At 39.9% G+C, this 27293-nt stretch overlaps 1 protein-coding gene across 2 annotated transcripts; it reads right to left on the reverse strand.

The window, feature by feature from the left end:
- Positions 1–397: 397 nt before the first annotated feature.
- LOC145340974 (neutral cholesterol ester hydrolase 1-like) lies at positions 398–27082 on the reverse strand. Of its 2 annotated transcripts, XM_080185603.1 has the most exons (5): positions 26822–27017; positions 8639–8867; positions 6738–6807; positions 5648–5819; positions 398–3976 (listed from the first exon to the last, which is right to left on the reverse strand). In XM_080185603.1, exons 1-5 carry the CDS (start codon positions 26960–26962, stop codon positions 3359–3361), a joined length of 1230 nt encoding a protein of 409 aa, XP_080041729.1. In that variant the 5' UTR covers positions 26963–27017; the 3' UTR covers positions 398–3358. The 2 variants fall into 2 exon arrangements, with proteins under 2 accessions (XP_080041729.1, XP_080041730.1); XM_080185604.1 differs by lacking the exon at positions 8639–8867 and having other exon boundaries at positions 26822–27082.
- Positions 27083–27293: the final 211 nt, after the last annotated feature.

The following is a 27293-nucleotide window of genomic DNA, read 5'->3' on the forward strand; positions in this document are numbered from 1 at the left end:
AAAGCATGCTTCATTTTGTGAGTTTAAGTAGAAATCTTTTGGGAAATATTGTAAGACCAATTTTAACTTTGTAATTGGGATATTGTGTAAATAAATTTTATTTAATGGTTAAAATCTCCAAAAATGTGATTAGAATCTTTACTTCTGACTTTAACACACCTTTCCATCATTGTAATGGGAACAAAGATACTCTGTGTTTTCGTCTGTAACCGATCTGGGCAAGAAACAAGTCACTTAAAATTTTGAAGCCAAAACTAATTAATATAAAAATGGCCTATGCTTTCAAATTTCTGATCACTACCAGAGAAAATAATCATAATTTATTACAAAGTTATTATTAATTAACTTCATAAAAATAGTCAAGAAATATTTATCAATTTTAGTTTATTTGCCTCGTTTAAAGTGCACTTTACATTGTAGAGAATCACAATACATAAAAACGCAAAAGTTTAATTTAAATACAGTAAAACAACAAATTTAGAGTCAAATAGAAAACATTGTATTCTCAATTAGGTCTTTTCAAGACTCATTTGGTTCTTCTGGGACAAAACCCTTTTTGGAAAGAGTGTATTTTGTTCTTTGTTCAGCTACATTTATCCTAACTAATAATTAGAGTTCTGCAGTTTGTTGCTATTACAATGTACAAGCATGTTTTAGATGTCTTTTTATTAGTGACATTTTCAAACAATATTTTGAAAGGTTCAATGCTCATTATGCGTCCTGTGTGGGTTCAGCTGATTTTTCATCTGTGCAAATGATCTATTTGTGGGAGATGGAAATATACTGTTGGTTTCTGCCTCCTTTCTTATTTTTAAGGAGCTCACAAATCACAAGATGACATGTGATCTTTAATTTCTGATACATATCCAATATTTAGAATAGATTTTTGCATGATCCTAGTAAAGTGAAGCTAGCAATCCTCTGATACCTTACAAATGCTTGGGGTTTCACAGATAATTTTTCAAAATTTACTACTAGCTTACTTATAAGCAATGTTCCTGTCATTTGTAGTTATATGCGACATCAAAATTTAGATGTTATTTTCAAATAATAAATTACAGTATATTTGTTCATATATAACTGAGACAACATTCTATGCAAGGATTGGCAGATTTCCTTTCTATACAGTGTGTATTTCAAACAATGATTTTAATTTCTTTTCCTGCTAGTTATACCCAACGACAGCTAGAGCTTCATAACTGTCCAGGAGTAGTCCTGCTCAGCACTGTGATCCTGAGTGTTACCATCACAGGCACAGGTTGGTGTAAACAATATAACTTAAAACAGATTAAAAATCACCGTGTATGTAGAATAAATCTCCATGTTTGAAAACTGCATTTACATTTTTCACACTGATTCTAACATTTTTCTTCTTTCAATCAAGCAATTTTGTTGGCCACTTAGTTTGACTGCCCAATCGCTATTTTTATTTTACCAGTCCATAAATCATGTTTCCGAAAATGTGATCACACCAAAAGGGGAGTGTGCAGTAGTAAAACGAGTGAAGGAATTCTGAACAATGTTTAGGTCTAATTAAGGGCTTTGCCGCAGCTAAGGTTATTTTTGCAAAAGCTTTAGTGCTTTTAATTAAAATGATGAAAGTTAGTTTTGACATTGGCGAGTTCTACAAGTCAAGGAAGATGCTACACTGGACCTTCAAAAATAATAAAATCGTCTGAAATCCTTACTTTGAAGTGACTCCGAGGTATTGATGAGCATCAGGTGAGGAAAGGATTAAGCTTGCCTGTGCTGTCTCTCAATGCTGTCTAGGCTCACATGAAAAGTTCAAGTAGGATACAAAACAGGGCCATTGAACCTACATCCTGATGTGAGCCATTAGTTTCAGGAAGGGCGAAAAGGAAATCGGGAAGGAATAGTAATGTTCTTGCCCATCAACCAAAAACACTTTCAAACAGGGTAAAAGAATTTTCACAGTAGCAGCAAATAAGAAACATTATTGTTGCTGAACACTTGTAGATATAATTAATTGCAACATCAGTGTTAGTTATTGACTGATCCTTTATGTGTGGTTGTGAGGCAGCTGCAGCACCACTATCGTAGGACACCCCTCTGAACACTCCCATTCCCTTGCAGCCCCACAGTGAAGCTGCCAGCTTTCATACCAAAGCACTTATGAATATTTAATTGTGTTTCCCTAAGAAACTGATAATATAAAAGCAATCCAAAATGGCAAATTCATTGTTCATTAGAGATAGCATTTCAGCTAGATCAGGAAAGGGTTAAACAAACTAAAATGAGCAAAACAAAACCCTGCAAAACCGCTAAATATATTGCCTTTTGTGTCATTCAAACTAAATGATTCTCAATACTGTAATATGGTGTAGTCCTGATCAGGTCAATTTCAATGTTGCCAGCATAATAAAATCAAATTATATACTGTGAAATCTGAACAATAAAGATAATGAACATGCAAGAGAGTGATTACAAGGCACAAATCTCTGGTTTAAGTGACGAGAACAAAACAATGGACTTTCAGCAGTTTTTAAAAACATCAGTAGTGAAATTAGTACGTTGAAGTTACTCCATTGTTGGGGGAAGGTGTTCTTTTTTAAACTTCCAACTCTGTAGTTTTTAAAAATAAACTACAGACTTTACCACAAATTTGCGGTGCTTCCACAACTATCATTAATCCTTGACAACTTATTGGACAGACAATGTATGTTCTAACTGACAATTTGGTCATTTGACTATACAGATTATCAGTTGAGATGAACTACTTTGGTCATTGAAAGAAAATGTATGCAGGTTTATTGTAACCCATCAGTAATTATTCATTGTTACCAGTGCTCTTTGTACCCAAAAACTGTTACTGGAAGTATAATTAAGTAGACTTTCATTACTTGCGTGTGTTAAGATAGTTCCCATCAAATGATCCTGTGCGAGTTCCACTGCTACACAGGTTTAATTCTTTTAGATTCATTTTCAAGTGCACACATGGTAAGTTTCTACACTCTCATTGACCACAAATAAGCTTAATATACGCCAAAAGGCTGATTCCATCAAGTGACAGTGAAGATTACAAAACATTGTTGACCTAACGAGGATTTCATCACATGCTAAATTAGTATGTAAACGAGGTGCTAAGCAGTACCACTTTCTGATTGAATAACAATCAAAAGCTAATACAGCCATTTCTTCCTAATTGCCTTGATACAGATTTATTGTAGTATAGACAATGCACGTTAAAATTTGATCAAGCCTAACAAAATAGCTTCAGTAATTCTATAGCACAGATTTGCATTGGATTGTTGCATTGCATAAATACATAGGTCTTTTCCAAACAAATAGCTTGCATTAACATTTTCTATTGCAACTTCCCAATCCCTGACTGAAAGGTTTACAAATTGTTGTCTAGCCAGTTTATATAATTGTTCATGATCTTGCTTCCCACATCAAAGTTGGTCGGGGGTAGTACAAATATCATGGCGCCGTGAAATCCATCTTCGTAATGGTCAAGTGTCACTTCTATTCCAGCATCTTCTAAACGCTTTGCATACATTATTCCATCATCTCTTAGAACATCATGTTCACAGGTCAGGATGTAGGCTCTTGGTAATAACTGCAGGATTTTTTCATCTGCAAGTAATGGAGCTGCTCTTGGGTCCAGTAGCGCTGGCAACTCCTGTATAACCTGTGGACTTCCCATCGCCTGGATGACAGGTTTGTAATTTTTTATAAGTGATTGCGGTAGAAGGTTTGTCCAGTCTAAGCGATCGCGGATCGATGTCAGCTGACTTAGATTTGAAGCTGTGTGGTTGTTGATCAACATTGCCTGAACAAAGCTAAGGTCACCATTCAGATACTGTAGCCAAAAACGGGCCATGACCTGTTTGTACAAGATAGGTGTAGCCATATTCTGTTGGTAGGACGGAGTATTGAAATCAAGAGCCTGAAGTGCTGGATAAATGAGAGCTTGTAACTTGAGTCGGATGTTGATGCTTCTGTCGATGACAAGCTACAAAACATAAAACAAAAATTGAAGTGTTTAGAACATTTCTGAGGGAGTTGACGCTACCAGTTTTCACCCATATGACAATATTTGCAGTATTCAACAGAGAGGTTTTTTCAGAAATGTCAGTGCAGACACAATGGGCCAAATGGCCTCCTTCTGTACCATGACAATTTTGTGAACTATTGATCATTCACCTTTTACAGCTTTGATAGTAGTATTGCTTAAGTAATTTGGAAAAATATACACAATACTGTTAGATAATAGAATTTATACAGCATTTGACTAAACATCATGTTACAGATACAGAAAATGGACAGATGAACTGAATTTATAAGAACATAAGAACATAAGAAATAGGAGCAGGAGTAGGCCATCTAGCCCTTCGAGCCTGCCCCGCCATTCAATAAGATCATGGCTGATCTGTCGTGGCTCAGTTCCACTTTCCCGCCCTCTCCCCATAACCCTTAATCCCCTCTCTTATCAAGAACCCATCAACCCGCTTCTTAAAAATATTTAGCGAGGCAGCCTCCACCACTTCAACGGGCAGATAAAAAGACTTGGATTTATATAAATGCTTTTCACAACTTAAGGACATCCAAAAGCTCTTTACTGCCAATGAAGTACCTTTTGACATTTAGCCACTACTGTGGTATGGCAAGATTTCATAACCAGCAATGTGATAAGAGCCAGATGATCTTTTTTAAGGAATGTTGATTGAATGATGAATGTTGGCCAGGGATAAGTCTCCCATTCTTCTTTGAAAGGTAACCAGTGACATCTTTTGAATACATGGTGCAAAAAAATCTAAAGTTCTGTTTTGATGAAAGGTCATGATGTAGAGATGCCAGCGTTGGACTGGGGTAAACATAGTAAGAAGTCTCACAACATCAGGTTAAAGTCCAACCAGTTTATTTGATAGTCATCCCACAAGCTTTTGGAAGCGGTGTTCCTGCGTCAGGTATGAGGAAGAACCTTCTGCACACCTGACAAAGGAACACCGTTTCCGAAAGCTTGTGGGATTACAATCAAATAAACTGATTGGACTTTAACATGGTGTTGCAAGACTTCTTACTGACGAAAGGTCACAGACCTGAGAACTTAACTCTGTTCCTCACTCTACAGATGCTGTCAGACCCATTGCATATTTCCACCATTTTCTATTTTTGTTGTCCTTTTATTAGCACCTTTGGCAGTGCAGCAATCTCTCAGTACTACATTGGAGTTTCAGCCGAGATCTTTGTCTTCAAGGAGTGGGATTTGAATCCAGAACCTTCTGGCTCAGAGGTTACCAACCGAGAAATGGCTGAAAGACCAAATGATGACACTGAAGTCATAATGGGGTTGTCACCTGCTACAGGCCTTGAATTTCCTTTAAAAAATGCGTTGCCTTTTCAAAGCTGCAAATGATTATTCTATTTTATTATAATAATAACAATGCAGCATATTTGGGATAAACATTAACATTTGTTCAATTTAAATAGCTCTCTAACTTGTGCAAACAGCTTTCTTCAAATATACATTCATTGTTATGTATGTTGAGCTGCTTTCCTCTTCAATATCAGTATTTGTTCTAATTCAAAATTTGGGAGGCATTGTGCCAATTAGTGAGAGGTCATCATCTAATATTTTGTTAAAGTCATCATGGTTTGTCCAACCTTTAATAAATGATATTACCTGCTGAGTTACAGCAGCAGCCAGGTTTCCTCCAGCGCTGTCTCCAGAAATTGCAATTCGATTCGGATCCACAGAATACTGGGACAAAATCTCAGGCTGTAGAAAATACTTGGTAGCACGATAAACATCATTAAACTGCTCAGGAAAATGAACCTCTGGGACAAGACGGTATCTAAATTCAAGGACACATAATGTAATTAATTTCAATAAGATTGAACTTGTAAAGCTTGACTTGATGTAATACTTTTGAGTCACACGGTGCTGAGAAAATTGCAATTCTGTATTAAATACACAGTTAATTCAAATTTTCAAAATGTTACATCCCAATTAAAAATAAAATTGTTTATAGTGATCATTGTGCAGTTTCGGACGTAAACATCTAAGTTATCTTCTTTAAGCATCCATTGGTTTGTTTCTTCCTCATTGATAAGTTTCTGTGAGAGATATTGGATCTTGTTGCACCTATTTTACAGGAAGGGCATGGGTATAAACAGGTCCAAATTAATGGGCAGGCTTATTGACACTGTTGAGTACAGCATGTGTCAGTGGAGCTTTCATTGGGGTTTCCTGTTCTTGCTGTAGCTGAATCAGAGGCCCTTAAAGAGTTAATGTTATTTGCCCCATTCCTCGCTGACAATACACCAGAAGTCAATTGGAAATTTCTCCCTCATACCCCATTATTGCAGATAAATAGGTTCTTCTGGAATGAAAATATCTGTTTTGGTTTCCAGAGCCAGAAGTGGCATATGGCCAAGAACAAAGGTTCAGGGCCCACAAGTCAGATCCTTGATCAGACAGTCCAAGGTCAAATAAACCTCATTAATGTTAAGTTGCATCTAGCCACAAGTAAACCTCTTGGAACTACATAATGAAAAAAAACACAGCTGTTAGAATTAACTGATCTTCTTCCATGAGGGTGAAAATACTGAAGTGGAAACCAGATGGAATCTAATCACAAAATAATTTTGAATTCTGACAGTATCTATTCTTCAATATTTAGCCAGCTCCAAGTTTTCTACAAAATACCTAATAAATTATCTTAAAAATGCATCAACCAAGAGAATAATGCAGTCGGCTTGCAATTACTTACTCAATAGAGACAAGAACAGCATTCATATCTTCTGCCATCTTCCGGCAAAGGTGGTCATATGATCGCATTCCTGCAAGAACAAGGCCAAACAAAAAACATTCTTAGCAGCTGGATGTTCTTTTGTGAAGCTAATCAAACTTTCTGGTCAATGCTTATGAAGGGTTGGTGGAAGCCATTGTGGCCTAGACATTCTGGGACAGATTCTACAGCGAGCCTCAGAGAGGCAATCACTGAGCTGCCTACGGCAATGTGTTCGTTAGTTCAAAACTTTTGTTTAGTTGATGGAATCAGTGGACGTGGCCATGCTTGGTCAGTACTTCAATGATTCTGCTTTCACCAAGTCCCAAAGATCCAATGTCTTCCATAGAATACCAGTGTGAAATATGAAATGATAGCAAGTGTGGAAATCATGTTTTTTGAGCCATTCCTGTGTATGCTTTCTTACTTGTCCATGGGAAGAAAGGCTTTTGCGTCTCTGGTCCACTAACAGCATGGTTGATGGATAGGGCAAGATATCAGTTCCTGAATGCACTGCTGGTCCTACCCATCAGGAAGCTAATGGGATGGGACTCAAAGCCTAAGCCTGTGATTGAATGGAATTTTCATTATGCCATTTCTTCAGAGGAACACTGTCCACGGAGCACATTTCCACACGGACCCTGTTGATTAGACCCAGAGTCCATCTTTGTTCTGGAAGTGGATGAAGGGTTTGAAGGGAACAGCACTGATGTCTATGAAATATATCTCTTGACAATTTGAGCTAGGACTTGAACCTGGAGGTTCTGGCACAGAGATACCAATGCTACAACTGCGCTTGAAGACCTCTTGGCCAGTTGTATGGTTTTACTCAAGTTCAAATCTTTGAGATTGTAAGAAGTCAGAGAGATTGTCATCTAAAAAGCCAAAGACTATTCTATCAGGTCATCGTTTAGTGTTCCACGCTCTCAACATTTGGTTTGGCAGCACAATTTGTTGATGAGTGAGTCAATCCCTTTGCCTTGTTATTGACCACCAACCCCCCTTCTCTATGATGATATTATTGTCAAAACTGAACTACAGGTCCATGGCTCGAATGACATCCTTGGAGGAAGCTGGGTCTCGGTTCATTCCCTGTCTGGCCAGCACAGAGTCTGCTATGCCCCTAACACCAGATAAAGTGCTGACTTAATCTTTGTTTTCTTTATTCATGATGCTGGTAAAATGTCTTCGCCAATTTTACTACTGTTCAGCCTAACTAGGGCCCTTAGATTCTGGTAGGGGCAAAGTAGTGGCCATTTCTTGAGGTTGTTTCAAGGTTATCATTTTCTCTGCCACTCATCTTACAGACACTGGGTTGCCCTCATTATTTAGTTGTCTCTTGTGTAATTGCTCGATTGGCCTTGAAGTCCTTCACCTGCTGTTCTGCACTATTTCTGGGTGTCATCTGAGGATTTTCTAATCATTTTCTACTGTTCCTCTGAGTGTAATCACTGTTGCCACCATCTATTATGGAGAGCAACACTTGGGAGCTTTGGGTTCTTACTCCAGGAGAGATCTTGCTGGAGGTAGTGGTCTTTTGTTCAAAAGGTTTATTTATGTGCTAATGATTAGGTTAAATAAGAACAAGATGTAACTGGAGCTTCTCTCTGAGATACTTCATATTCATCTCCTCTTCAGTGAATGCCATTTTAGTGATGTAGCTCCTTATGCACATGCTCAGTAGCTATTAGTTGAGCCTTTCTTCTGAACTGCATAGTTGGAAATATTCTCTTCAGGACTTATTTTGGAAAGGCATACTTGGCAAAAATAGACTTCTTTATCTATTTGTCTTTAAACTCCAGTAAATTAAATGAAACATTTGCTGTACAAGTATTTAACAGGAAGGTTAAGAAATACATCACTTCATTTTGCAGTTTACTTACTTGCACTTCCTAAAGCCCAACCTCCACCGTGAATGTAAATAATGCTTCGCTTTAGTTCATCATCAACCTTCTTCTTGGATTCAAACACTCTGACTTGCACTCCATCAAATGACGTGTCTGTCACTTCAACTGTTTCACTTGATTGAGGAGCAAGCATTTCAAACATGGTAATAACAAAATTCAGAGTCTTCAGGTGGTGACCAAGTCCCAACTGTTGCACCAGATGACACTGGGGAAACAGATATATTAGACTTTGATCATTAACTGTGCTCAAATTTAATCTTTCTGGTCTTTGTTTATTTGTGAAATCAAAACCGAAAACTTTGCTTAAAACTAGATATTTATTTATAAACCTACATGTCTGTCTATAAATTCAGTACAGGATTATGCAGTTACTTCATAATAAAATGTACAGACTTTCTTTCAACAAGACTGTTTTTTAATACAAATATAAGTTTCTTTTTGACAATGAACTAAACTGAAAGGCAGAAATGGTTATGTAAATTACATGGAAAACTTGATTATTTCTTTATAATTCAAATACATGAAATCACCTTTTTATCACCCCTCAGCAATGTGATGAGAAGTATTTATAACCACATATAAACTTTAATCTGGCCTGCTCACAGGATTGGTACCATCTTGATTGTAATAAATTTTAGAATCTGAGCCAGGTTTGTCCCCAGCTCAATACATAGACTTGTCTTAATAGCCTCCAAACAGGTCTTTACAATAGCCATAGAACCCACTGGGGTGATGGGGGGAGGGGAGGAGAGGGGGTGGTGTCACTGCCACAGCTTTATATTGATAACCAACCATGTTTGGAGCCGATGAAGACAGTACCAGCTGAGTCATGGCCACACCAAAGGTTCTGGCCTAGTTTCCTACAGGAGCTATTGGAGGAGTATGCCAGAGTAACTGAAGACGTAGTGGCATTCTGTTGTTGACAGTAATAATTGTGGTGCATTTCAATGGGAGCTCTCCCTGCAATTTCATCCACTGTGGTTTCTGATAAATGAACTGGAGAACAGCAAAAAGAATCATGATTCCATTTGGTTGGTTTCCTGTCTGTTTAATTATTACTTGCTACAATTTTACATACATAATAGCCTATTAAATGCAAGTATCCATGTGATATTTTCAAATCTATGTTACACTAAGCAAAATGTTCCACTGGCAATCTATAGATGGATAACAATCTAACCAATAAGGATTAAAAGAGAATGGGCAAGATTTTCCAGCCATGCTCACCCCAAAACTGGAAAATCCTGCCCAAGGTCAAATGGACCTTTGCATGATCCGCCTCTCACCTGCTACAATTTCCATGGCAGACGGGTTGGGAAAACTCCCTCCGCCAATGTCTGACAGATTGTGTGAAAGGCACATTTAACTACTACTTTTTAGGATTCAAAGCTCACCAATTAGGAAGTGGCCCCTTTTTAGGTATAAGCCAAGTACAGTTTGAACTGATTCCCAAATGGCAAATGTGTACGTGGAGCAAGCTAAGCTAGTATTGTCCCCATCTTCCCTGCATTACCTATCCATTTCCGAGCACAGATGATCCAGGAATTCGCCATGTGGAGAACTACAGGAGAGAACTCAAGTTCCAACATTCTGAGCTTTGGCTCATTATCTGTAGTACACCATGTTAAAACATTAATGTTGTACAGTACATAGTTTGAATTATAAGAAAATGTATTTCCTAAGAAACCTATAATGCAACTGCAAATCAGATTTAATAAGAAAGAAAGTTAGCTACTTATTAGTTCCTTCTGTTTTTTTTGTAATGATATAACTGTTGTTTGGAAAACACTGCCATAAAAAAAATGCTATTTGAACTCCTCCTCTCACACTTTGGTATAAAGGATAATACTAGTAATACTAATGGTAATTGTATTCAAATACTATTTGTCTTTTACCCAAGTTAATACTGGTCTTACACTGACTTTGGTATGCAATAAATAGTTGCTTGGTAGTACACAACTTTAATATTGCTGAGAAAAGAGACGTGTTGCCGAAGCTTTTTGTCTTGCAGTCATCAGGACAAATGCAAGAATGTCAAATTTTAAACAATCACAACAATTGATACGATTGGAGTAAAAAGGGCTGCTGACTGATTTGGCAATTTTACTCTGGTGGTGTTGCATGGAGGTAAGAATGGGAAATTGTAGGCTTCCCATGAATTTGAAATAAAAATGTGAAGTTTGAATGTATTCCTTTTGGTATAAGCTTGAAATTTGGCATCCCTACATTTATCTTGATTCGAATAAGATGAGAAGCTTTGTTATGGAATAGTAGTTAGGGAGGCTGAGGTTATGAACTGTGAAACCCATTAATTCTGAATACCAAAGGAGCTTGAATTTCAAAATGATCTTTGTATGTATATACTCCAGGACTGGCTGGATCTTTTGCAGCATTCCTTCTTATTTCTTGTTCTCACCTGGGATGATGACTAATTCTGAATCCCTACCAGTGGGATGTGATTTCAGCTCATTTTCTGGTTGTTGAAATTTCCCAGTTATTACAATCCTGAATTCGTTTTACACTGAGGGAAGGATGTTCTGATTCTGGAATCTGCAACATTGACCCCCCTGCATTGTTGTGTGAGAAGTTTCAATATCAGGAAGTCACACATAAGCAGGGAAAGAGAGAAAGCCAGGCACTACAATTCTGGAGGGAGGGTGCCAGTTCCAACCACTGCTGGCAATTTATGCTGCCACTATCACATCCTCTTATATTCCCCTTTTTCTCCCCTTCTCTTTCATATTAAATATTACTCTTAACTTCAATAGTCACACGTGGCAAAGGATCTCATGCAGTAATAATCTTTAGTTTAATAACCCATGCCCAATTTCGAGAGAGCGCAGTCGTTCCAATGCAGTTCTTGGGTTCTTATGAAGCGGAGAGTTCTCTTTCCAGAATCCACAGGCTCTAGCCCTGGGATAGAATTATGCAAGCACATCAGCACAAACAAGGCTGAAACATTTGAAATCACCTTCAGCCAGAAGTGCTCAGTGGATGATCCATTTCTGCCTCTTCCAGAGATCGTAAACACAGTAAAAAGTCTGACAACGCCAGGTTTTAGTCCAACCGATTTATTCTTCCAGAGATCCCCAGCATCACACATGCCAGTCTTCATCACTGGATTCAATTCAAAGTGTTATCAAGAAATGGCAGAAGGCACTGGATGCTGCATAGGGACCTGATGATAAACTGACCATAGTACAGAAGACACGTGCTCCAGAACTTGCCGCACCCCTAGCCAAGCTCTTCCAGTACAACTACAACACTGGCATCTACCCAGCAATGTGAAAAATTGCCAGGATATGTCCTGTAGATAAAAAGCAGGACAAATCCAGCCCAGCTAATTGCTGCCCCAGCAGTTTACTCACGATTGTCAGCAAAGCAATGGAATGGGTCATCAGCAGTGCTGTCAAGCTACAGTTGCAAAGGAATAACCTGCTCAATGACACTCAAATCTGGGTTCTACCAGGGTCATTCAGCTCCTGATCTTATTACAGCCTTAGTTCAAACGTGGAGAAAAGAGCTGAATTCCAGAAGTGAGGTGAGAGTGGCAGCCCTGGACATCAAGGCCATTTGATCAAGTATGGCATCAAGGAGCCCTAGCAAAACTGGAGTCAATGGGAATCCGGGGGAAGCGCTCCTATGATTGGCATCGTATGGAGCACAATGGCAATTGTGGTTTTGAGGTCAATCATCTCAATCCCAAGACATCAGTGCAGGAATTCCTCAGAGTGTCCTAGGCATAACCATCTTCAGTTGCTTCATCAAGGATCACCCTCCATCATAAAGTCAGAATTAAAGATGTTGGCTGATGATTTCACAATGTTCAGCACCATTCATGACTCAGACACTGAGGCTGTGTCCGTATGTGGCAAGACCTGGACAATGTTCAAGCTGGGGCTGATAAATGGCAAGCAACATTCATGCCACACAAAAGCTAGGCAATGATCATCTCCAACAAGAGAGAACCCAACCATCTCTCCTTGACATTCAATGGCATTACCAATGCTGAATCTCCCACCATCATAATCCCAGGGATTATCATTGACCAGAAACCGAACAGAACCAGCCAAATCAAAACTGTGATTGCAAGAGCAGGTCAGAGGCTAGAGTTCTGCAGTAAGTAACTCACCACCTGATTCCCCAAAGCCTATCTACAAGGCACAAGTTAGAGTGTGATGGAATACTCTCCATTTGCCTGGATGACTGCAGCTCCAACAACACCTAAGAAGTTGGATACCATGCAGGACAACACAGCCTGCATGACTGGCATCCCGTCCACCACCTTAAGCATTCACTCCCACCACCACCAATATACAGTGGCAGCAACATGTACTGCATATAAAATGCACAGCAGCAACTCATCAAGGCTGCTTAAACAACACGTTTGAAACCTGCAACTTCTACCAGTTAGAAGGAAAAAGGCAATAGATCACGTGCCAGTTCCCCTCCAAGCCACACACCATTCTGACTTGGAACTCCATTGTTGATCCTTCACTGTCACTAGGTCAAATTCCTAGAACTCCTTTACTAACAGCACCATGGGTGTACTTACTTTAAAAAAAAAAGACACTTTCTCAAAGGCAGTTCGGGTTGGGTAAAAATGCTGGCCTAGCTGGTGACACTCACACCCTGTGAATGAATATATGTTTTTTAAAAAGCATTTAATTCCAGAGCTAGAGAAGTGATCCTAGGCAAAGAAATCAATGCCATTCTGTTTTGGTACATTGAAGATTGACTGTCATAATTTGTGAGCATCTGTGCTTTCAAAATGTGTCTATTATAATTAATTGCATCTATTACAATATAAGGGTTGGTCAGCAAGTGTCTTTTTTGCAGGCATCCTTTTGTAGAAATTTTACACCATTCTGTTGAATAGCACTTGCATAAAAAATAACTTGCTTTTTTTTTAGGTAATTGGGCAGATAGTCACACCAACTCATGCAATTCAGGTTTATAATGTAAATGTATTGTTTGAGGCATATTTGCCCCACAGAGGGAAAGTGGGTCCTTAATATTGCTCAAGTCCATTTTGTTTTCATTAGACAAATTTTCTTTCCACAGTGAATGATCTTTCAATAAGTGTTTGGGACTATGTTTATATTCAACACATTGTGCCATGCTTTATCATAAGTAACATTATACTGCAAACATACATTAAATGTGCAACCAATTCTAAATGTTTCCTTCCTCAGTGGGTGAACAGTCAGTCCCCATGCAATTGTTTAGCTGCCACAAAGTATAGAAGTCAGCTGACCACTGCTGAATATAGAGGAAAGTTCACCGATGTGCTATTTGTAACCTCAAAGCTACGAAACTGCTTAGCAAGATTACACAAGGATGTAGATAAAAGGTCAGCCAACTCCCTTTCCATTCTAAATAACAAATATAGAAAGCAAATTACAAATATCTAAACTCCCATCCATTACGGTTAGAACTTTACTAAAATATGTTTTCTCCACCACATGAAAATAATGATCAAACCCCATTCAGAAGAGCAATGCTTTCTTAACAATTCATCAGATTTGTATAAAAGTAGAAATCTTCTTATTAAAACTATTAATTTGCTAATTCTTCAGTTAATTAATTAGGCTGTGGTACAGTTATAAATTGAAATTTTATTTATTAAAATCTTAATCTAATTATATTTCCTGGCAGTCCAGCATCTAGGTCAAACAGTGTTATATTGGTGCATTAATAAATTAAATTGGTTCAACCAGACCCTAAAGAAGTTTTGCTCACATATACTATTGAAAAATGAACCCTGAAATTGCTTTTTAAAAGCATAAAGATTAGGCAATCTGTATGATGGAGGAAGTATTTGGTTTCAACAAGTTGTCACTCCTTTTACTCATGATCCAAAATTCCAATAAAAACAGAAACACAGACAGGCAGAATGATGTCCCACCAAAAGTCCAAGGGTGCACAGTTTAGTACTGCTGCCTCACAGTGCCAGGGTCCTGAGTTCAATTCTGGCCTCGGGTCATTGTCTGTGTGGAGTTTGCCCATTCTCGCCGTGTCTATGCAAGTTTCCTCTGGGTACTCCGGTTTCCTTCCACAGTCGATTGACTGGTTGATTGGCCGTGCTAAATGTGTGGGGTTGTGGGAATAGGGTCTAGGTGGAATTGTGCTCAGTACAAACTTGATGGGCTGAACGGCCTCCTTCTGTACTACAGGAATTCTATAATTAGTACAGAGGTGCAAGTCAGGCCCATAATGCATTTTTTCAACAATGAATGACTGCAAATAGGAATTAGGCAGTACAATAATTGCTTGGTAATACAGATTATTTCTGTAAAGAGAGAAACCTGTCACCAAAGCTTTTCACCTTGCAAGCACAAGAACACCAAATTTCAAATGATCACAATACTTCAGGAGAAAAGCTGTGCTGATTTGTTTCTAAGCCAATTCTGATTGCTTTCTTCATGGCAACACCCCAGCCAAAGGAGAACACTCAGCTCCCCAAGCTTCCTGGAATTCAAAACAGGCACAAGGCTTGAATATGTTCTTATTTTTTGAGACCAGGTCACTTCCAGCAAACGTAAATGAGCCACGTACAAGCATAACTTATTGTCTCAAATTGGTTGTAAATGTAAATTTGAGATGGAGTATCTAACATACTCCCTTTCCTCGACATGCAAATTGTAAAATCAATCCTGTAAATAGGGCCCATAGCCATTTGCTCACCTTGCAAGCTTGACTCAGAAATAGGGCATATCAAAGTTATCCTGCAGGTCAATGGATATCCAGATTAGATCATTGTTTGATGTGTATTGCACAAACCATAAGTAAGCCAAAGGTTGCCACTTTTGGACCTCCATAGCAATGCCATGGCCAGAGTTGATTTGCCAACAAATTCATACTCTTTTCTCCTGTATTATAAATTCTTATGATTGTTTGAAATTTGGTATTCTCGCATTTGTCCTAATGACTGCAAAATGAAAAGCTTCAGCAACTGTTTTTTCTTTTCAATAATATTCAATTGAACATTGATGGTGTGCCTGAAAGGATTTGTTTGAATTGTGACACAGTTATTGCTGTAATGATTGATACGTAGATTTTTGGATATAACGGCATTCCTAGTATTTCATCGTATATATACTTTGATCCAGATCTAGCCTACAGAGAAATAGTGAAGTGCTTTATTGCTTGTTTGTCTTCATATGGGGAAGAAGTGTAGATACAGTTCTGTAACCCATAGGGAGCTAGATTAATCTACTGTTTTATTTTGGCTACTACTTAACTGTTTATCCTTAATGAAACATTTGTTTTTCAGACCATAAGCCATTATTTGATAATATCTTTATTCTCAGAAAAGGGCTCAACGCATATCCAGAAAACTAAACAGTCCCAGCGGTACAAGCACCAGGCTTGCTACAATACCCAATATTGGTGTTGTGTTAATAAATGAGTTACACATTCCCAAATCACAGGCTAAGAAAATTGGAAGTTCTGTAAAGTGGTTTACCATTTTGTTATCAGCCCATTTTAGTCCAGGAGGCATTGACCAATTTCACCTCCTTCTCATTTTTGCACTGTATAATTTATTTAATTGTTCAATCTAGAAAGCCCAAACAGTTTAACATCACATCCAGCTTGCATGCACTGAATGAATAAATATATCACATCCAGGCATACAACTTACAACAATATCATATCAAGGTCAACAGATGTATAACTGGCATGTAATTTAAAAAGAGTTCATCATGGGCTGGCACAGTGATTAGCACTGCTGCCTCACAGCACCAGGGACCTAGTTCAATTCCCAGCTTGGGTCATTGTGTGGAGTTGGCACTTTCTCCCCAAGACTGCGTGGGTTTCCTCTGGGTACTCTGGTTTCCTTCCACAGTCTAAAGATGTGCATATTAGGTTAATTAGCCATGCTAAGTTGACCCTAGTAACAGGGGATTAATAGGATAAATGTGTGGGGTTGCTGGAGTAGGGCCTGGGTGGAATTGTATTGGTACAGACTCAATGGATAAAATGGTGGCCTCCTGTACTGTAGGGATTTTATCATTTCTTCTTTAACCAAGAGTGTCTGGATTTCTGCAAGATGTGTGCCTGAAATTATATCTACACTGTTTCATTAAGAATAAACAGTTAAGCAGTAGCCAAAATAAAACAGTAAACTACTTTAGCTCCTGTAGTTTACAGAACTATAGCTACACTTCTTCCCCATATGAAGACAAATGAGCAATAAAACACTTCACTATTTCTCTATAGGCTAGATCTGGACCAAAGTATATACACGATGAAATACTAGGAATGCAGTTGTACTGAAAAATCTACTAGATCTAAACAGCATGGTTAATGAATTTAATGAACTAAACCTCAAAAGTTCCTGTTCTCCTTTAGTAAGCTAGAGTTTGCTTTTAAAGGTTCAAAGAAAAAGGAAGTTTATTTGATTTAAAGATAATGTTACATGCAACAAAATAAATAAAATCACTTTTGCTAGATGATTTGCATTAACTACTTTATCTCTTAGAGATGGAGAAGACTGGTTCATGTAGAAAAGATGTTATCAAGCCCAAGTTTACATATTACAAAAAAACAATTAGTGCTTTTCTATCCATTTTAAGATAACAATGAAGGTGGCTATATCAAGATCCAATACCAGTGATACCAAAAGGTGTCTTGTAGCTTTCTGAATAAATATATAAAAAACAACTCCAGATAGCCCAATTGTTTCCTCTGAACAGTGGAATTCTCAAAATAGTCACATTTACCAGCATTATAGTAATTAAGAAAACACTTTCCTATCCCATTCTTCCCAATAACTAGGCAGAAACAATGTGTTCAAAGTCTCCTGTTCTTATCTAAGTCTAAGATTTCCTGAAGCAACTTCAGCACATGTTGATGGGACAGGTGCACATTAACCTCAGACTGGGATCCTCAGATTCAAGGTGCTTGATTTTAACTTTGTGTAAGGGAATGGGTTTTGAATGAGGTAAAATCTTGCCCCAGCTGATATTCTACCAGCATTTATTTTCAAAAATCTTTGGGATGAAGTAAATAAAATTAATAATTTTCCAAATGGTCTTCAACCTGGCACTTAGACTGTTATCAATAATATGGGGCACACCACATTGCCATGTTTCACTGGTATTTTTCAAAGATAATGAGACAGGAGATTGGGGCACATAGGCCTAAATTTTCACAAAGATGGTAAGCTGCTTCTTCTTGGCTAAAATTGTGGATGAGGCTGAAATACAGAAGTTCGCCTCCAAACATGGCACCTATCATTTTCACTGTGGCAGGAATGGGCCTAGGTCAGGATTGGCATATGCATGTTTCATGGGGGCAGCTTTGCATATAAAACAGCAGCTGCTTCTAGTCATTTCTGACTTTCGTTAGCCAGCAGTGCGAAACACATTTGTGCAGATTAGATCTTGTAGAAGCAGGTCTAACCTTTGGGGAGTTCTTTGGCAAGGCTGGGTACCATCGGGGTTGGGTGGAGGGACACAGGTTGGCACGTGGGGTATGCAAGACAATGGGGCGGTGTGGGATTGGATGTGAAGTGAGGGCTGTTTTTAATGGTTTTTAAATCTTCAAATAAGTTCTGAGCTGGAGAGATAAGATATGCCTTTGGATATGGCCCCAGGACACTTTTAGGAGAAGTAAGGTGACTTTGGAACTGATAAACATGGTCCTGAATGTGCATTAAAGTACACAAATTTATTAGAACTATCAAAAGAGCTGTCAGAACACCTGTCAAGAAGAACTATAAAAACCAGCTATCAAGGCATTTAAAATTTATTCCCTTTTAAATGTTAAAAAAAACTCTGGAATTGTAACAAACACTGTTTTGTTATTTCACTCCCTGTTGAAGTAAACCAGAGGATTATCATTACTGGATTTATGCTGCATGATTGATTTCACAACCTTCCATTATCACAGTGTGGTGCCTTCCATTTCACTGCTCCAAATGGTTCATAAATATTTTTAAACAGGAGTATGAATTCTAATGCTTGTTTTTAGAAATCAGATGTCTGTTCCTATAAGGGATAATATAGTTGCAGGCATGTAAATGGGTTAATATTATTTTTTTAAAAGTCTGCTATAAACAAAGGAGCTTATTTTAATCTCAGCATGGCTCTTGAAGTTTGCCCGTCAATACTGGGTGAATTGTCAGGTGCAAAGGATGGTGGGCATTAGTTGACATAAAGGCCATGTAGGTTAGGTGGAGGAACATAAGTTAGCATGAAGGATATGCAGGGCATTAAGTCACACAGGAGGGTATGGAATGGCCATGGAGAGTGAGGGCTAGAGAGCTGTTTTTTATTTTAATGCTTTTAAAATCTTCAACAAAGTGCTGGTACACAGACCTTCTGCCCAGCCTGCCTCCACACCCAGCAGCTTCCATCCTTGTTCTGGGGTTGCACTATCACCTTCTCATGGACATGTAGGGATGGGTAGCAAATGCTGGCCAGTGATGGCAACATCCTATGAACAAATTTTAAGAGAACAGAATTCTTGGTATTACATAAAAAGGGCAGAAACTAAGGGAAACAAGCCTATTCCCAGCTTTCCTGACCTTAATAGCTGGGAAAAAGCAGTGCTTATTGGGAGCAAATTTGTGAAAATCAGCCCTTCCAAATGGAGATAATCATGGAAGATCTGCAGTAATATAAACTGATTTTACTACTGTTGGCAAACTCCTACCATTTGCTCAACTTAGAGCAAGGAAACATCCAAAATGCTTCTATTTTCCCCATCATTTGCCTCAGATAAACTTTACATTTTTCTTTAAAGATGGAATTCTGTGTTGTATAGAGTCTTCTTACCTACTACCAACACACATCCCTCTTTCCTGCCTCCAAATCTCTAACTCTATAATAGTCAGAGATTTGGTATACAATTGCAGTTCAGTTTGACAGACTTTCCAGTTTTATCTCACTTGCTGTGGGGAAAATGCTCTGCCTCGGATCAGGGCAGCCAGCACTGAGAGTGGGATCCTCAGCATGCAACGAATTCAGGATCTCATCTGTCCAGAACACATTTGGATTCCAATAAACCGAGGATCTTTTGGAATTTTAATTCCAAGGTGACAAATTATCTTCTCTGGGATCTGTAAGATCCCTGGCACTAAATGTAATTGATAGCAGTGACTTCATGCTTGAAGCCTAAAATTTGTTTCAAATATTAATCGTGCTATATTCATTGGAAGCAACTTTAATATTTAGACTTCGGACATTTCTGGTTGAAAAGAATAGTGGTAATTTATTTTTCAGCCATTCTTTTAAAAATAGATTTCAGATTATGCTTTTTGATTATAACACCATCAAAAGGTGGTGCATTACAATCAACGGACTGCTAATGGTATTATGTTCTGTAAAATTAGAGATGGCACTATAAGCTGAGGGAAAGATATATTGCACGAAACTTAATGAAAAATTTTCAAAAGATGTGTGATAATTGTAAGTTAGATCTCAAGTTAAAGTAAAACACTAGATAAAGTGAGGCAAAGTGTTCACACGAACAAAAAGAAAAATGTTTTAGATGCTGAGAATATGAACATAGAACATAGAACACTACAGCACAAACAGGCCCTTCGGCCCACAAGTCGCGCCGATCACATCAACACCTACCAATCCATAGAACTATCTATAACCCCCAATCCCATTAAATCCCATATACTCATCCAGAAGTCTTTTAAAAGACCCCAGCGAGTTCGCTTCCACCACCACTGACAGCAGCCGATTCCATTCACTCACCACCCTCTGAGTGAAAAACTTACCCCTAACATCACCTCTGTACTTGCTTCCCTGCACCTTAAATCTGTGTCCTCTCGTAGCGACCATTTCAACCCGGGGAAATAGCCTCTGAGAATCCACCCTATCTATTCCTCTCAACATTTTATAAACCTCTATCAGGTCACCTCCCAACCTTCGTCTCTCCAGGGAGAAGAGTCCCAGCTCCCTCAACCTATCTTCATAAAGCATGCCTCCCAATCCAGGCAACAGCCTTGTAAATCTTCTCTGCACCCTTTCAATAGCTTCTACATCCTTCCTATAGTGAGGCGACCAGAACTGCGCACAGTACTCCAAGTGGGGCCTGACAAGCAACTTATAAAGTTGCAGCATTACCTCCCGACTCCTAAACTCAATCCCTTGATTAATGAAGGCCAGTACACCAAACGCCTTCTTGACCACATCCTCCACCTGCGAGGCCGATTTAAGAGTCCGGTGGACCCGGACCCCAAGATCCTTCTGCTCTTCAACACCGCTAAGACTCCTGCCCTTGATAGTGTACTTGTTCATCCCATTGGTCCTGCCAAAATGGACCACTACACATTTATCCGCGTTGAAGTCCATCTGCCACTTCTCGGCCCAGTCTTGCATCCTATTTATGTCCCGCTGCAACTTCTGACATCCTTCCAGACCATCCACAACACCACCGACCTTCGTGTCATCGGCGAACTTACTAACCCATCCCTCCACTTCCTCATCTAGAGAATCCACCCTTCAAGCTTCAAATATTGGAAATGTTGTTGCAGATCAGGTCACACTCCAGTGTAAAACAGACGAGAATACTAGGTACAGGCTGAAGAAGGTCTATATAGGCACGAGCTTACCGGCCGATCATGCTACACCCCTGCTGCAGGGCGATTGGAGAATTTGGCAGCCAGCCAAATCTCTTTTCCCTGCAGCAGAATGGGACAATCCCACCGGCGTGAACGATGATAAGATTCCAGACTTAGGCTGCTAACTTCACATTTGTTGCCTGATCTGCTGAATATTTCCAGCATATTCTATTTAAAATATTTATATGTTTGGTTTCATTTGAATGTGGTTCTTCTCTTGTAGGTTATTCAAGGGTCAACAAACTATGATGTACGCCATGATTTCACAAGCAGGGCCAGGCAAAATGGCAGGCCTCAAGACTACCTTGGTCAGAATGGGGACCAAGCACTGCACTATTGGTGTTATTCGGAACCAAACACTTGCCATCTCAGCTAACCAGCCAGTGATCATGGTAATATATAAAAAATCTTTAGCTGGGAACACCTCTGGTCCACATACCTACTTCCTTGCCAAGTTCTGTTACAATTTTTGCATCAATTTTCAGTGTAAACTCCTATCTTAACATTTGTAATGACAACTGCCTATGTAACCTGTCACCTAGAATTAAGCCCTCTTGCAAGGGACGGAATCCTCACGCAGGACCAGAAGGAAACCTGAAAATTAGTGCATTGCGTCAACTGGACAATACATTTGCTGCTCTGAGGAATCTTCTTGTGGAGATGCCAGCATTGTACTGGGATAATCACAGTAAGAAGTCTCACAACACCAGGTTAAAGTCCAACAGGTTTATTTAGTAGTAAATGCCACTAGCTTTCGGACCGCTGCTCCTTCGTCAGGTGAGTGGGGAGTTCTGATCACAAACAAGTATTCTATAAACTGTGTGCACCTTTATATGCCCTGTTTGTGATCAAAACTCCCCACTCACCTGACAAAGGAGCAGCGCTCCAAAAGCTAGTGGTGTTTACTACCAAATAAACCTGTTGGACTTCAACCTGGTGTTGTGGGACTTCTTACTGAGGAATCTTGTCAGGGGGGGCACCAACACAGTTCTCCCATTATGTTGATGGCCTAACAGCTGTGGCCCTGAAAAATGCTTTCTGAATGCTTCAGAGAGTTCCTCCATTATGAGGCATCCTCAAGGTGTCCGACATGCATCAGCACTGCCCACCTCTTACTGTGGGTTTGCCAGACCTTCAAAGCTTCAGGCTCTCTGCTTGGGCCTCTTACCTCAGGAACCCGCCCACCATCCTTAATTTGATAGCAACCGCAGAAGCAGCCTCCAAATGAGCCGCTTATTGTACATTAGCATTGCCATGCTATCACCATTGGGTCAAGACATGCTTTTGATCCAGATGTTGAAAAATTTTAAAGATGATGAAATTTCACCTCACTCTATTCCATCAATTCTGAATCTCCCACCTACTCAGCTAATAAAACTTCTCTCCTGGAAATAAATGGAAAGGAACTTTGGGAAAGCTGTTTCATAGATAACATGCAATACTACTCTTAAAGTTTATTAATGTCATAAATAGGCTTACATTAACACTGCAAAGAAGTTACAGTGAAAATCCTCCAGCTGCCACACTCTGGCACCTGTTTGGGTTCACTGAGGGAGAATTTAGCATGGTCAATGCACCTAACCAGCACATCTTTCGGACTGTGGGAGGAAACCCACACAGACATGGGAAGAATGTGCAGACTCAGCACAGACAGTGTCCCAAGCCAGGAATCGAACAGAGATTCCCGGCTTGGGAATCTCCTCTTCCTTTTTACTTTCCAAATTGAAAGAAAGACTACATTATGTAGTGTTTTTCACAGCTACCAAATGTCTCAAAGGACTTCACAGCTAATGAAATTCTTTAGAAGTGTCATCACTGTTGTGATTTACTAAGCGCAGTAGCCAATTTGCACATAGAGGCACCATCTGCTCTCTGTTTTATGTTTCATCTGAAAGATAAATGGGAATACCATCGCCTCATGTTCCCCACAAGCCACACAACCTCCTGATTTGGAACAGAAACACTCCATGGGGCTTTAACGAAAAACTATGTTTTATAGTGCGGCGATGGTCTCCCTAAGAACTATGTTGCTCTGAAAGATGATTTCTGATAAAGTATCTTAGTTCCAGATTGTGTGATCAAGATAAGTAAGTACTGTTAGGAAGAGAGTTCCAGGGCTTTCATCTGGCGTGTCAGAGTTGGGCCTACACCAGCAGTAGATGCAAGTAAGGTCTGAATTTTCACTCCGGGGTCGAGAGAACAGAATTTCTTGGAGGAAGGACAAATTAAACAGCCCAACTCATCCTTACATATCTAACACTCTTAGTGTGATTTACTAAGAGTGGAACATCTGTTCATGTACAAATTGTCCCCTGGGATTTTTCTTTTGCAAACGGGAAAAAGCTAAACACACCTACAAACAATTGGCTCACAAAGCATTTAAAAACATCAATGGCAGATAATATATGCCAAAGATGTGAAAGTTAGGTGGATTGACTTGCTAAATTGCCCTTAGGTGTCCCAAGTTGTGTAGATAAAGTGGATTAAGGGTTACGGGGATTGGGCAGGGCAGAGGGGTGGGCCTGGGTAAAATTCTGAGTCAATGCAGACTCAATGGGCTGAATGGCCTCCTTCTGCACTGTAGGGATTCTACGGTTTGCAAGATTTATTATGTTCCTGGCTGTGATTACAAACTGAAGTACAAGTTTCTTCAATGCTTTATTTTTAATGTCGTAAGTTCCTCTTTTCCTTTTCTACTCTAATTTTATATCTTATCTCATTGTGTTCCATTCCTTACTGAAAAATGGGTAGCTAGAACCTATTCAACTGTGCAAAAATGATCAAAGACATCATGAATTCTATTAAGAGCAAATTACTCCAGATGCTGGAATCTGAAACCAAGAGAGAAAATGCTGGAAAATCTCAGCCGGTCTGGCAGCATCTGTAAGGAGAGAAAAGAGTTGACATTTCGAGTCTAGAACCAGAAGGCTTTGACAAAAGGTTATTTGGACTCGAACTATCAGCTCATTTCTCTCCTTACAGATGTCGGTACTGCTTGCTGCTGATAGTAGGGCGCCTAGTTCTTCATAGAACTTGTCTTTCATCTCGTCTGGGTTGTTCATTGTGGGGGCATAGGTGCTGATCAGGGTGGCTTGACTTCTGTTCTGTAGTGGAAGCTGTAATGTCATAAGCCGGTTGTTCACACCCTTGGATAGACTAGGAAGTTTCCAAACAAGGTGACTCCTGACGGCAAATCCAATTCCAGCATCACGATGCTCATCGCTGCTGCGACCGCTCCAGAAAAAAGTGTATCCACCTCCAGTTTCAGTCAACTGACCTACGTTGGCAAGACAAGTTTCGCTCAGGGCTGCAATGTCAATGTTGTATTTTGCAAGCTCTCTGGCAACTAAGGCTGTTCTTCTCTCTGGTCTGTCTGCTGCAGGGTTGTCCAAAATCATGCGCACATTCAAGTGCCAATGGTGAGCGGTGTCACCTTGTGTTTTATTTTGTGTGTTCAACCACAAAATGGGATCCCCGCCAGCTGCGGTAAACTGGCCAGGGTGTAGTGAAGCAGGCAATGTTTAGGGCACCTTTTCTAGCCCCTTCCTCATTCTACGGAGGTGAGCAGTGCGGTCCTGAAGAGGACTTCTCAGCTGCCCAGGTAGACATCGAGTTCCACTGCTGCTTCGGTCAGTGGAAAACGACCATTAGACCTGAGCCGCCTGCGTGTAGGTCCGTGCCTACAGCTCCCAGTGTATCCACACTTGCTGCTTCATTGCTTGCCCATCACCACAGGACTTCAAGGGTTGAACAGGACACATGATGATGATGATGATGATGATACTAGCGCTTGGTTTGGATTAAAGTGAGGAAGAGATGCACAACGTCAGCCTCACTCTCTCTTCCCAATTCCCATCTAGATCCAGTGGCAAGACAAGAGTCAAGACAGCTGGAGGTGGGACTAGGCACAGAGGATGACCAGGACATCTTGTGTGTCTTGTTCTGCTCTTTGCGTTCCACGATGCTTGCAGAGACCGTCTTCTTGACTGTTGGACCTTCCATTGGTCTCTTCTGCTCAATCCATCAGACTCTGTCTTCACGTGCTGGGATAGACATCTCCCTATCTCACCGAAGGTTGAGACCCGTCAGCTACCCTCACCTGGTTTAGTGGGCTTGTCGAGGCCGTTGCCCAGGGTGAGGCCGCTGTCGCATACAAACAGCTACGGGGAGCGACAGGTGAGAGCTGAGTGCCAGGTGAGGACAAAGGATGGGCAAACCGCCCTGAAAGGACGTGACTTGTTCCCCCACCTAAGGTATTACCCCTCCCTGACACCCTATATATGCCCTCACAACATTATAGGAAGGACGTGAACACACTGGAGGGGGTGCAGTGGAGATGCACCAGGATGCTGCCTGGGTTGGGACATTTAAGTTATGAAGACAGATTGGATGGGCTTGGGTTGTTTTCGTTGGAGCAGAGAAGACCGAGGGAGGGGCGACCTGATTGGAACTATCATGACACATATCAAGTCAAAACAATTTGTCAGAAAGCGCAGACATAGCTCTATGTTGAAGTAGGAACAGATTGCTCTACATATTGCTTCAAATGAACAAATATAGTAAATATTTATAATATGCAAGATAAAGCTTTCATGTATATTCTGTACAAATATTAGAAGCACAGTATTATACATCCTAATTGAAAAGATTTTTAAAAATTTAGGGATAGCCAAAGCGACAGCTAAAGCAGGACAACAGGTTTTGTAAACCTTTACCCTGCCCCCTCCTTTAAAAAAAAGTTAATCAGGTAAAACGCTAGAATGCAGACTGAACCCAACATCTGACATTTTAGTGTAAAACTGAGTGTCTTCACACAAGTTACTAAGCCACATATACCATTTCAGAAAGATATTAACATTCCATGGGACCATTAAAGTAAGGTGTTCTGGTCAGTATTACTCCTTCAACTCGCATTAACTGGGTCATCCATTTAATTCCGTGTTTGTGAAGTATCACTTGGTGCAAATGAACTACCTTTTATTACCGGGTAAACAATACGTCAAAATAATTTATGGGTGTAATATTTGGGGACATGCTGCAGACGAAATAACGTACCTTTTCGGTGCAAATTTCTGTATTATTAAGTATTTATCAACGCTAAAAACATTTTAAATGTGGAAATATCGGCAGGTGCTGCCTGTCAAAATTTCTTTCAGTTTGTGATGGACGTGACGTATACGTCTAATATCTTCCAACGTCTGAGTAGTTCAGGAACTACAGCCTACCACTCCTAGTTTCATATGGTGTACGATATCTATACAGTGATCAATATGGAACTTTCTTTTTAATAAATGACAGTTGTGGGAATTGTTGTCATTTAAAAAGCGTAACACGAAAACGATACGAGTGAAAAAGATATGAATGAGTAAGACTACCATAAGCGAATAGCGGAGAAAGACAAGTGAATGAGCCATTTTGTAATCTGCAAGTCAAGAATATCTTTGAAACGAAGAACTTGCAAAATAGAGTTGAAGATAATCATTGTACTTCAATCCTGAAAGTGGCGCTTCCAATGGGTTCAATTGTAAATATCCTACAGCTAATCAGAGGCAGCATCAAAGACAGAGGAACCATACCATATCCTGGACTCCTCTGAACGTCGCATCCAGGAGCATCAGTTTCCAGGGCTCGGAGACCGTGTTGGGAAGCGGGATGTACACATAATAGACAGCCAAAGCGGCGGCGATCACCATCACCGGCACTGTCGCTCGCACCATTGCGGGACACAAAAGTCAGGATGCTGGCAGAAGCACAGACACACATTTCCTCCGCTCCGATTACCCCCTGGAGTTGACATTGGTCTCTGCCAGGCCAATCAGCTGTCTGCGGCTTTCTCAGCCAGCCCACGGGGGTGGGGGCAGTGAGATAGGGTGCTGGGAGTTGTTTTTTTTATTGGTTGCAACTTTGGGGGAAATGTTAGGCTGCGAATGAAAAAAAACCTGAAATAAAAGCTGGAATTTCATTGGGAAAAGGGTGGAGACAAAGTCACTGCCAGTTAATGCACCTCAAGTTTTGAAATGCTTCCTGTAGTTTGGGACAGCAGCCAAA

This window comes from Carcharhinus amblyrhynchos, chromosome 3 (assembly GCF_965287045.1).
Source record: "Carcharhinus amblyrhynchos chromosome 3, sCarAmb.v2.hapA, whole genome shotgun sequence".
NCBI classification, from domain to species: Eukaryota; Metazoa; Chordata; class Chondrichthyes; order Carcharhiniformes; family Carcharhinidae; genus Carcharhinus; species Carcharhinus amblyrhynchos.

Excerpts from the sequence above, each read along its gene's own strand:
- LOC145340974 (XM_080185603.1), bottom strand. The coding sequence starts at position 26,962 with ATGGTGCGAGCGACAGTGCCGGTGATGGTGATCGCCGCCGCTTTGGCT. Across the intron at positions 8,868-26,821 it reads TCAGAGGAGTCCAGGATATG|TGTCATCTGGTGCAACAGTT; the intron begins GTATGGTTCCTC and ends CTGTTTCCCCAG. Across the intron at positions 6,808-8,638 it reads TTGGGCTTTAGGAAGTGCAA|GAATGCGATCATATGACCAC; the intron begins GTAAGTAAACTG and ends TTGTTCTTGCAG.